The 12,743-nt window shown below is 36.9% G+C and overlaps 1 protein-coding gene across 1 annotated transcript in view; it reads left to right on the forward strand.

Moving 5' to 3' along the window:
• Window positions 1-11,576, forward strand: part of LOC146004451 (uncharacterized) — a 57,649-nt gene extending 46,073 nt beyond the window's left edge. The window contains exons 7-11 of the mRNA XM_083143305.1: window positions 730-894; window positions 2,194-2,413; window positions 5,199-5,413; window positions 6,102-6,298; window positions 11,355-11,576. Of these exons, the coding sequence (XP_082999431.1) occupies window positions 730-894; window positions 2,194-2,413; window positions 5,199-5,413; window positions 6,102-6,298; window positions 11,355-11,576 (1,019 nt within the window). The remainder of the gene's footprint in view (window positions 1-729; window positions 895-2,193; window positions 2,414-5,198; window positions 5,414-6,101; window positions 6,299-11,354) is intronic.
• The last annotated feature ends 1,167 nt before the right edge of the window (window positions 11,577-12,743 follow it).

The following is a 12,743-nucleotide window of genomic DNA, read 5'->3' on the forward strand; positions in this document are numbered from 1 at the left end:
GCAAAACAAAATTATTTTGTCACCTCCTTTTTCTATCACTTTCTTTTCCCATTCATTCATAACCAATTCAGCCAATGCTGGGCTTAGGCTAGAACCTATATTCAGTCCTTCACTCATTAACATTATTTTATCTCCCATTATACTGTAACCGTTATTCCAAATGGTTTCCAGCGCCTTCACTACCCTTTCACTATCTCATTCTCCTATAATTTATAGGAATAAACAACTTTCTAATAGTCTGGAGGGAGTAATGTTTTGTGTATATATAATGCCCTGCTTTTGGTATCTTGTTACTTTTGTACTTGATACAGAGTCTGATGAAGACCTTGCTAGAAGGTTGAAACGTTACGTTTAGTTTATGTTTTTAATAAAATAAATTACTGCCTTGGTCAGCATATTTATATTTTTTCATAATAATGGAAACAAGGCTTAATGGTGTTAGTATTTGGATATAAATGTTACCCCTTGTTTTTCGTATTGGGAAATATATCCCCAAACGTATGCATTCATATGAAACTCAAAGCCTTAATATTATATAATATGAATGTACATTATTATCATGAAATGTTCGCGGTTTTTTGTATTCTACTGCATTTTAACTATTAAAGTTAAGTTTTAAACTCTGAAGAGAAAAACAATATTTTAGTATACAACTAATAAAATCATAATGTAAGTTCTTGCATGTACATTTTATCCAATAATAATATATTTATTGTTATTTCTTTCAAGCACCACCTACCTGTGGCCGAAAGGAACCTGTAGCAGAAGGCTCGGAATATTTCCCCAACATATTTTACTTCTGGGAAGACGTACGGTGGCGCCGCCATCAGGAGAGATATAGAAGCATCTTCTGGTGGAGCTTTCCGGAACCAGTTTTCAACACATTCTATTACGGTACCTTCTTGACTTCTAGACTTAAAAATAATGTTTCTAAGTACAAGTAACAATTTATATTAAGAATTAGATAATTATTCAATTTAGAGATTAACTTAAACTTCGTTTTGCCATCAAACCAGTTGGTCCATCACCATTAAAATACACCAAGATTTTCACATCCTTAAAAATTTTCACAATTGCTTGATTTGTGGTAATTTTGCTACTAAATTTACACCTTTCTGAAAACCTTAACTCCCAAATTGATTTTTTCTGGATAAGCCCTTGATAAAATTATTATCATATACAATTGAACATAACACAATTAAAATTTTCGTTTACAAAACGAGTATTCACTCTTTTTCTTCTGACATTCCTATTTATATGCCCATAATTGCAATAATGAATTTTAAGCAATAATGTTAAAAATATTTTTTTAAATTATTAAATAATAACTATTATCAGCTAATAAAAATATATCCATTTAATTGCAAATTTATTATTATTATATCCTTGAACGAAGTTCTCTACTATGAGTAAATATCCATCACAGTTGTTTTTTATTATTATTATTATTATTTTACACTTCATTCCATTAGTGTACTGACATGCGTACTTTTTATATAATATTATTAACTTTTACTCACCTTGATCAAGAAAAATCTTTTAAAGTTAGCCCGAAATTTCAGTAATAATGTTTATTTTATGACCTCTCACATAAAGAAAAACATATTTGGAATTTTCAAAGCTGTAGGACCATTTAATTTATTTTAAATTGAAGAACGTGAAAACATAATATGGTTCCTGTAATTTTCACCAAGTGTTTTCGATGTATCGTATTGTTTAATTTGGTTATTCTGTTCAAATATGTACCAACCAATTGAACGATATTTCTGTTATTACCGATAGAAATAACAAGCTTTCTGTTTTTTGTAACTTGAAATGAGTGGTGACACTTTCTACGCCCGTGGTGCACCAAGAGATGGCTCTTTTGGTATATTGAGAATTTTTGTTATGAGTGTGTGTTTATGTTTTCTTGCTTTTCTTACAGTGTATATGTATATTTCTCCTCCTGTTTTTTTCTTTTTCTTATTATATAAATATTTTTAGTTTTTATACAATATCTCAAAACTCGTATGTATTATAATAATTTTTTATAATCTCAAGTAGAGATGGTTAAGTGGTAGAAAAGGCTTGTGTCTTAACTTCGGTATCCAAAACAATAAATAAATATTTTAATTGGTCGTTTCAAAATGCTGAAAAGTGGACTTGGGTCGTTCTTCCGCCGAGCTATTAAAATCTTGTCTAATATTTTTCAAGGTACCACGAAGAAGCACTTACAACAGGTGGCCTCTCACTTGATGGACGGTCGCTGCGATGTAGAGGGTAAGCGGAAGGAGGCCAGGATAGTTGGCGGCGTGGACACTGCCCCTCACGAGTTCCCGTGGCAGGCGGCCCTGTTCATGGACGATCTGTTCTTCTGCGGTGGCGCCCTCATCAACGACCAGTTCGTCCTCACAGCAGCCCATTGCATCATGACGTAAGCATGATGTAAAATCCATAGTAGGTAGAATGCAAACTTTGTTCCCGTGCGCCATTGGACGAGGGTAGAAACATACGCCATGTTGGCCACGTGATTAAAGGTTGATTCTGATTGGTAGAGGAGGAACCAGTAGAGAAAATAAGGTATTGGTAAGTTAAGGCCGAATCACACGGAACTGGATATCCAGTTAGTTGGCGCTGAACTGGCTACCTGCCCGGATGTGATGGCTGCCTGGCTGGCTGCTTCACTGGTTTGGAGGAATAGGACATGTTCTAATTGCTACTAGCTCTTCCCGACTGGATTCTGTGGAACAGCCAATCAGAGCAAAGTTTGGTCATGTGAAGATAATCTGTGAGTTTGCAAAGGGGAGTTTTTTTGTCTGTGGTTTCCGAGTATTGGCTGTGTTTGTTTTTGTTTCTCGATAAAAAGAAAAAGCAACGAGATGACGTGCAGTGCATTCGTGTTCAGTTCATTAATATTTAGGTATTTATGCAAAGCGATGAGATGTGTACGTGACAAATAAAATTAGCCGAAAATGAAAATCCTTATTATTACAAGTGTATTAAATTAAATGTTTGATTTTTTTTAAAAAAAAATGTGAATGAATCCTGCGAATCTCATGTCTGAATATTAAATACCCGAGTTAAGTAAAAAGCTTCTTCGGTACGCAATGATTACTATATTTTTTTGGAGCCAATCCCTAGTCCATACTTTTCTTTTTTAATTTTCAATATAAGCACAATACAGTAATTCTCCTACAACATTCTTCAAATTGCTCGTCCATCTTTACAGTACAGATTGTCTGCTCTGCGCAATGTCTTATGGGAACAATAGTCGATAACAACTAACAAGTATCGTGTGAGGCGAAAACTAGCAAATGGATAGCCAGTCCAGCGCAAACTAGGACATTCCTACTTGAAATCCAGTTCCGTGTGATTCAGGCTTTAGCAAAATCACTTAACGGGTTAGTTTCTAGTAACGAGTCATTCTCAGTTTGATACCAAGTCAGCCTTTAAGTAAGATACTGAGCTACCTGCACCACGGACTTCAAAGGCAAAAGCAAATTGCAATACTTGCAGAACATAAAGGAAATGACGGTGTAAGGGGTAATCCTTGCTGAAGACACGTAAATACCAACCTCATTTCCACATAGTACACTCTAGAGTGCATTGCAGACTAAATTCATTCTCATCTTCGTAATTAGGCAAAAGTGTCACAAAAGCGAAGTAAAATAAATCAAGTCATTCATAAGAAAGATATTTTCGCTTTCATGCAATTATCAGGTAACGGTAAACAAAATATATGATAAATATTTATGTGGCAAATTTTAAGTTGAACACATTTTGTTGAAACATATATTTTCTCTTCAGCGAACTTGGTCGCTATTATGAATTCTACCATTTGTGACGTCATATTTTTCAACAATACGCAGAGATTGACACCACATACTCTCTATTTTATACCCCCTCTGTCCCATAATTATAGTCCGGTATGCCAAAATTGTAACTTTTTATTTATGTTCTTTTGAATACTTGATCGGCCAATTTGTACTGATCCTTGAGTAATAACGTTGTATGACTCATTCCCGTGTTTCATTTTCTTCTTCTGTATACACGAATGTCACAGTTTGAATATCGGACAAGTATTATGAGACAACAAACAAAAGTGTAACGGACAATAATTATGGGGCAGAGGGAGTATTTCCCTTCTTTTTTTTATTACTTAGTTTCAATTTTAACGAAGCTAACTTAATGCTGCCTGTAGGACCAACCTCGCCTGAATGTATATATATACCCTGGAATCAACCTAGCCAACCAATAACCCTTTTTCCTCTTCCCCGAAACCACCCACCCTATGCAGTAAACACTGGTGAAAGTACCTTACATTTGTTTCCTATCTTCTAACTTTCCCTGGCAACATTGTACCAACGCTATAGTTAGTATTCTGTGCTCCTCTCTCTTCTCCGATGAGAATGTGACCTAGGTCACGAAATATCAACGTATTTATTTTCCTGTGATAAGCATAGGCGCCGACTCCATGGGGCTTGGGGGGCTCGTGCCCCCCCTTCCCAATGTTAACGATGTGATGGCAGAGCTCCCAAATAATTTTGCTTAAGAGGATCTAATGTATTAATTTGCTTCTCTTGTAAAGTTTCCTCTGAATTGTGCCACATAACTTAACTTTAAATACACATTTGAAATGTTCTAGACCATCAACTTTGGAGCGGCTATGACCGGAGACAGCAAAACACATGACTTATTACTATATACTAAATATATAATTATGAGTATTGTTAACATTTTTACTAAAAAGAGTTTCAAAATCACGAGCTGATATGACAATTATACCAGTATGTTGTTTAGTGAATTCTGGACAATTTGAGGTCTTAAACACGACTTTATGGCAATATTAATATGTACGATACCCGAGACCTCAGGATCAAAGCGAGTTGAGTCGACCACCCAACACGCTCGGCTACCGAGGCCGGCATAAAACTGTTAGGTTGGCCTCTTAATGTACATACATATTTTTCAATAAAAATGTTAATTGTTATATAAAAAACAAATGACCAGACACAAAACACTTTGAAATATTTTCTAAACGTTTTTCATGTAACATTTCTTTTGCATGAGGAATATAATAGCTGCTTAAAAACTGCTATACAAAGACGTAATTCTTAATTTTGAAAAAGGGAGGGAGTGAGTCATTCATTCATTTATTTCAGTGATCAGAGGCCCTTTTCTCATCCTATTCCTGTATATATATTTTTACTCTCCTACAGCCGTGACACGCCAATCGAAACGCTACGACTTCACCTGGGGGATCACGATTTGACGACAGACAACGAAACTATCCACATAACGAGGAACGTGCAGCAAGTGTTGTTCCACTCGCATTTCCACCCCTTTCTTCTGGCCAATGACATCGCACTTCTGCGCCTGGACAAACCCGTCCCCTTCTCTGACAGGATTCGCCCCGTGTGTTTACCGGACCCTTGTAAGTAAGAAAAATACACCTTTGCAGAACAATTTTAATCGAATTTTATTGTCATTGTTGATATTTGTGATTGTTAATCGAGAAAGTGAAGGTATGAAAATTGTTCATGAAGCTACAAAAACAGTCACTCAGATCCTAAAATGTCAATTTTCCCCAAAATTTGCTGGTATATTCACAGCAATTTCAATGATATCATGAAGAAACGTGACGTCATTCAAATGTATTTTGTTGTTTCTTAAAGTCTCATCTTTGTGAACACCAGAGATTCCGGGTTCGACTCCAGACCTGGGCAGGAGTGTTCTTTGTGAGTGTCCATTTCATCATATCTTCACTCATCCTCATCTTCGAAAGTGGCAGAGAAGTGAAGTAAAACGAACCAGATCAACAACAAAATCATGTTGGTTAAAATTTTTGGCGAACTAGAATTACTTATAATGTTCATTGATCGATTGATTTCGTTTATTTTACTTCGATTTTCTGCCACTTGTCATAGAGCGCTGTGCTAACCACTCCGCTTATAATGTTCATTGTACGAGGGTAAATCAAGAAGTAGAGGCATTTTTAAAATTACAAGTAACATTAATGCAGAGAGGGACATAGAGTAGGTATTACTTTCTCTATTGCAACAGTTGAAGTAATATGTTAGTTGTAACGTTTATCAAATAACAGTTTTCTTACCCTTTTGCAGCTAATTCCTACACAGGCAGACAGGCAGTGGTGGCAGGGTGGGGCATCACTTCTTTCCCGATGGGAGAGCCAAGCCCAATTCTACAAAAGCTTGACGTTGTGACACTTTCCAATTTCCAGTGCTCCAGCATCATAGAAGAACCGGTTGGTCTTGGAATGATATGCGCTGCGCCAGAATCGCTCCAAGGAACATGTTTTGTAAGGACAATCATATTTTTTACCATGTGCAGGGTGTGTGAAAAGTCACATACCTATTGGAAATATTCGTAACTCAGGTTTCACATAGGTCAATCATGTTTTACAACATTCTTTACGAATATACAAGTTGAGAATTCTTTGCCCTTGTTCAAAGTGAAGGTGTATTGTTCTGGAGTTATTTGCGACAGTGAAAAAAATGTACATATATGGATGAAAGGATAAAAAACAGTAGGTATATCTTAAATAGAATTAATTTTGAGTGTAGAATATCCTGAAGCAAAACTGCAACTTTTCATCTAGATCTGTTTAGCGCCCTTTCACCTCTTTATCTTTTCATGACAAGGAACTAGTGCTGCATGTATGTGTGTGTGTTTGTAAATATGTAATAATACAACATTAATAATATATATTTGGATGTGAAACTTGGTCCCTTACATTAAAAGAGGAACATAAATTACGAGTATTTTGTAAATATAATCATTATGAAAATATTTGGACCTAAAAGGGATGAGGAGACAGGTGAGTGGAGAAGGTTACATAATTTAGAACTACATAATTTTGTATTCATGTCCAGATATTATTAGAATAATTAAATCAAGAAGACTTAGACGGGCAGGCCATGTGGCACGAATGGGAGAGGAAAGAAGAGTTTACAGGATTCTTGTTGGGAAACCTGATGGTAAGAGACCAGTTGGAAGACCAAGACGAAGATGTAGGGATAACGTTGAGATGGACCTAAAGGAAATCGGTAAGGATGGAAAAGATTGGATTGATCTTGCCCAGGATAGGGACAGATGGGAGGCTTGTGTTGCTGCAGCCGTAAATCTTCGGGTTTAAGAAGGCTAGAGAGTTTGTTAGTTAGCTAGTTAGTTAATAATATATAATGAAAGGAACATTATGGCAACTGTCCTAGGTTTTAATTGCGGGTAAGGTTTCTTTTCCTTTTTTGATTCATGAACGTCGCATTTCTTCCACTTTTGGCTAATCGCGACGATGGAAATGAATGATGACGAGATGAGATACGATTATCCTGGCTGTAGATCCAGGTACCAGAGCCTCGTTAGCATGCAACAATGGAGTCTAGGGTGGAAGTGTTCAAGAATAATCTTATCTTTCCTCCACTGAGTCATTGGAAACAAAATCATGTCGCTTGTGGTGAGCAATTTTCCTGTTTATTTGCTAATTCTCAACTAGGCTTTGTCCATACATAGAGTGTCCCAAAATATTTGTTTACACTTTTTGAACGTTAATAATGCGAACACTAATAACAGCAAGTATGAACTGTTTCGCGTGTCATATATCTTGAAGTTACAGATGTTCATTGGCTGCAATACTTTGTCTGCAATGTTATAGAACCAGTGGCGGCGCCAGGATTAATCATCTGGGGGTGCTGAGGAGGTGCGGAATAAAATTTAGGGGGTGCGATGTTGAAAGCATGAAGTATGCATGCATGTTTTAGCAGAGGCGAAACCACGAATTTTTGTCTGGGGAAGCAAGTATCAGGATAAACGTACCAATAATAATAATAATCACATTATTATTAAAAGCAGTAGTAGTAATATTAGTAATAGTATCAAAGATGTTGTTATCCTCGTAAATCACGCAAAAAGGGGAGAAGTCGGGCAAACAATTTGAAATATTTTTTTTCAACACGTTCAATTTCACATTAGCTAATAAATTGTGAACAAACACACAAACTGTATTTTTGAAATACAGAAAATGCATGACGAATAAATTAGTTTTGTACATATGATATGTATGACTTTCATGTACAGTGTCTGTAAAAAGTTTTAGGACAACGACATTTTAAACTAGGCAACTCAAATTACGTAAGGTGCTGGTGGATTCCGTGTAGAGGTTTCCATATGCACAATATATATTTATGAAATACGCGAAAGGAATAAAACCAAGTATTATTGTATAAAACTCTAAAAAATAAAATATCAGTATTGCATTTGTCGCAACTAAGAAATAGGGCCTCCCCGATGGCGCAGTGGTAGCATCGCAGCCTTGTAATCAAGGGGTCCCGGGTTCAATACCCGGTGGAGGCACAAGTGGTTCGGATCCCACTTTAAACTGTAGGTCCAGTCCCGATTAGCCTTACTGTGCATAAAGTGGACTTAAAACATCAACTCAAACAAACAAGCAAATAAGAAATACTTTCTGAAAGAAAGAGAATCGATTCTCTAGAATTTCATCACTGATGAGTCTACACAAAGGAAAAGAGGAGAGAGCAAACGAAAGGGGACAACAAAGGAGAGGAAAAAGAGAGAACGAAAGGGGAAGAGGAAAAATTAAAGCGGGAACATAATGGAAGACAGATGTGGATAGGAGACGTAATGAGGAGAAAGGGAAAAGATGCGAGTAGAGAAGAGGAAAATGGAGCACGAAGAAGAGAAGAGGAGGTTTGAGAAGAGGGGAGGAGACCAGAAGAGGGGAGTTGAGAGTAGAGTAAAAGAGAGAACATGAGAAGAACGAAAAGAAGAGGAGAAGAGTGCAGTGAAGTCGGAAATCTAAGACAGGAGAGGAGATAAGAGGAGTGGAGAAGAATGGGATGGAGACAAGAGGCGAGAACAGGAGGGAAGGCGATATGACATATAAGCAGAGGAGAAGAAGGGGAGAGAGAAGGAGAGAAGAGATAGGAGACGAGAGTTGAGATGAGGTATTTGTTGAAAATATCGTCTCAGCATCAAGAATTGATGCATTAATCAAAATATCGACATGAAACATTGAATAATATTTTAAAATGAATTTTCATCCAAATAATTGTTCATGCATTTAAGACCAAACTGCATATAGAAGTAACAGTCCGAAGTACATAGTTGGTCTTACTTCTCACTGGTAATTTACAATGCATTACAGAAAAGAATCATGTTGCTCGCTTCGCTCGCAAGTCAATTTTTAGATCCAAATTATTGCAAACTGAAAACAATATTAATTTAATAGGCCGTCGAATTCTCTCTTTTATAACGTTTTAATATAGATTGTTTGCCGTCCCCTAGCTACGGCTCTGAACTTTTACGAATTAAAAAAAGAAATCCAAATGTATTTTTATTTCCAAAATTTGGAAGTAAAAATAAAGAACTACATGAACCCTAATTCAATCTTGAGTATCATTTTGTCCTTTATTCTGAATTGAGAATTTGTTTCCTCTAGACAAATAATTTGGAAATGATAAAAATATTGCATGGTAAAATTAGCCACATTTAGTAATTCTGAATAAATCATTTTGTTATTCTAAACAAATCATTTGGTAAACATAAATATAACTGCTTGGTAACATCAGGCAAATTTAGTAGATTTTACTAAATTATTTTGTTCCTGTAGCAAAATATTTGGTAATGATAAACAACAATTAACCAGGTTTGGTAAATTTGATTAAATTATTTTGTTACCAAAAACAAATCATTTGGTACCCTTAAGTAAATACATTTGGTAAGAGAAGCAAATTTGGTAATTTTGACTAAATTATTTGGTTTTTCTAAACAAATGGGCTAGATTTGGTTAGATTTACCAAAATAATATTTGGTATTTGTAACCAAAAAATTGTTTACGACAAACAAATAGAACTTGACCAAATCTTTTGGTACTGGTGAAAAATTGTTTGGTTGATGCCTATTTAAACAAACTATTTGTTCACCACTAACATTTTTTTGGTTAATCCAAACAAACATTTTTCTCTGTGCAATGTTTGCCCCCTTGCACCCCATAGAATTGGTTTCCGACCAAGGTTGGGGGAGATAATGACACACTATGGTTACACTACTGGCTATCTTTCGTCTGCCACAGATGCTGCGCTGTCAGGACAAAACGCAAAGTGCACGGCAATTTCATCTTTTTTAAAATCTCCTTCTGTCACACTATCCCCATCAACGAACTCTAACATTTCTTCGCGAACTTTGGCTTCTCGACAAAGTCTGAAATGGTATTTTACTAAACATGTTACGTGGAACATATGTAACTTGCTAACAGGTAAACTGCCGTCACGATACAATGCGCGTTAAATAATTTTCCGAGCACGACCTGATGATATCTTGAAAGCACCTGAAATTTTTGTTCCAATGCGACTTGGAGAAAAGAGGAACAACAAGTAGGTGGACAATAAAACCGTTTAACAACAATGACAAAAAAACAAAAAAACAGCTGTAGGCAAATATCGAAAAACACAAACGAAACAGGCCACTTAAAACAAAAAAAAGAGATAATTATTAACAACAATACTGACAAAAGAAAAGACAACGGCCTCTGATCTTTGTTGAGACTGCCAACAGTACAGGAAAATACTAGTATATGCTGCTTCTCTTTCAATGCTTGGCTGTTGTAACTATACAATAACAGCGATCTCACTACAATACCTAACATTCGGGCACTCAATGTGAGTACGTATGACACTGTAAGAGTTAATATTTTCAACATATGGTTTCGCGCTTCCTGGCGCCGCTCATGTATAGAACAGATCGACAAATCAACAAACAGCAGGAAGGGAAGCATATAGGCAGTGTTAATCGCATGTTTCATGTCATCCAGTGACCATAGCTTTGTGGGGTACATATCGTTCTTCAGTTTCCCAGGGGTAGAAATTTAACGGTGTTAAATTTGGAGATTTGGGTGGTTATTTTACACTTACATCGCACAAAAGAAAAAAAAAATGCTTACCTCTGCAAGTTTGGGTACAAAAATACCTACCGCTTGGTGGGCTGTGATGGAACTAACAACAACAGAATATCTACCCCCGCTCACACACACACACTCAATGTAGATATTGCAGCTTCAAATACAAAAGAGTGTGAACACTATTTTGGGTCACTGTAGTAAGTAGTTGACATATTGACTGTAGAGGTAGAATTCTTAAACGATATCCTAGTCTAGTCGCACGGTTTATGAGAAACAAATATCATCGGAATTACCCAATAGCATCCTTCACAAGTCACGTGGGTTCGTTGACACTCACTTCATTCTTCCAGTGGACGAAGGATAGCTCTAGCTTCGAGCGAGTATATCTACAGTAAAGGGACGCAGAATGCAATAATATCATTGTTTATTCTTATCTCCACAGGGCGACAGTGGCGGACCGTTGATCATAGAGGAAGACGACGGGAGCGAGGTCGTGATCGGATTGGTCAGCTTTGGGGTGACAGGGTGCGCTGTCATTCCCGCCTTCCCTGATGTGTACACGAGGGTGGCTGAGTATCTCAAGTGGTTGGACGTCAACGCATTATCTTTGGGACGTGAAGGTGTAGTTCCATACAAACGCGCAGACCATGCGAAGACCTCGTAAAAAGGAACGAATGTTGTCCAAATAAATACAAATGTTATTTTCATGTACAAACCTTGTGCCGTTATTGAGTTTTGAGTGCAAATTTTAAATTTGTGTAATATTTCTGTTATTGAGAACCGCCTTCGAAACTTCATGGTATAGGCAGATGCACGTTACACTGAACTTGTCCACTAAAAGTGAGTTGCCACATGACCGTGACTCCGAGAACAGTATGAAGCTGGAGCGTGGTACCGTGCTGATCACATCACGTCCATAAAATGGCCAAAATTGTGTATGTGTGGGATCCACATGCCCCTCACCCCCCTCCGCCGTATTGCTTCACGGCATATTAAGATATACATGTCTGCATAATAACTTTAGTAAAGCCGGCTTTTGACGAAAGCATTTCCTTTAACATTTTTGCTAGCATAAATGCTATGTAAATGCTTCCAAAAGGATAGAGGATAGTACTTTACACGCAAGCATTTCATGTAGCATTTCGGCTAGCTTTTGCGATCACAATACAGCATGAAAGACACGTCAGCATCTATGTACATTTGAAACAACTAAAATATTCTTCCATACGTGTACAGTAAACGTTATAAAGTATGTATTTAAGCAGCGCCATTGTTTTATACCTAATAACGTTTTGTACGAAACGATATTCCTCTCGGTTCAATAGTTATCAGCTTTTAAAAATGTGAAGTGATACATTGTTTACATCTCACGCCGCCGCCATTACAACTGCACTCATGACCTACAGGACGCTTCTGATTGGTTACGCTACGAAAAATGATTCTGACCGGGCCTATCCTTGAGAAATGTCATGAAATATGCCATGGCATCTGAAATGACATAACATTTCTCACTTTACACGGTAGCTTTTTGGTCATGGCATAAATGTTAAGGAAAATGCTTTCGTCTAAAGAGGGCGTAACTGTATGCTTGTGTTATCGACGCCATTTTGATTCTCATTCTAGCAATTCTTCGAGGTAGAGTGGTAAGTACAGCGCGCTACAATGACAGAGGTACAGTGGGATCCATTAGTATTACCGTGCAAATTGTCCATGACTATTTTCATGAATTTTTCTCTTGCATCCTATGTGTTTTTAAGCGATGGATTTTTCTGTATGCTGGTGCAGAATTTGTCGACAGCTTGTTTTGAGTTTTCTTTTCATTCTTGAAGCT

Source organism: Lepisma saccharinum, chromosome 21 (assembly GCF_977018435.1).
Source record: "Lepisma saccharinum chromosome 21, izLepSacc3.1, whole genome shotgun sequence".
In the NCBI taxonomy this organism is placed as follows: Eukaryota; Metazoa; Arthropoda; class Insecta; order Zygentoma; family Lepismatidae; genus Lepisma; species Lepisma saccharinum.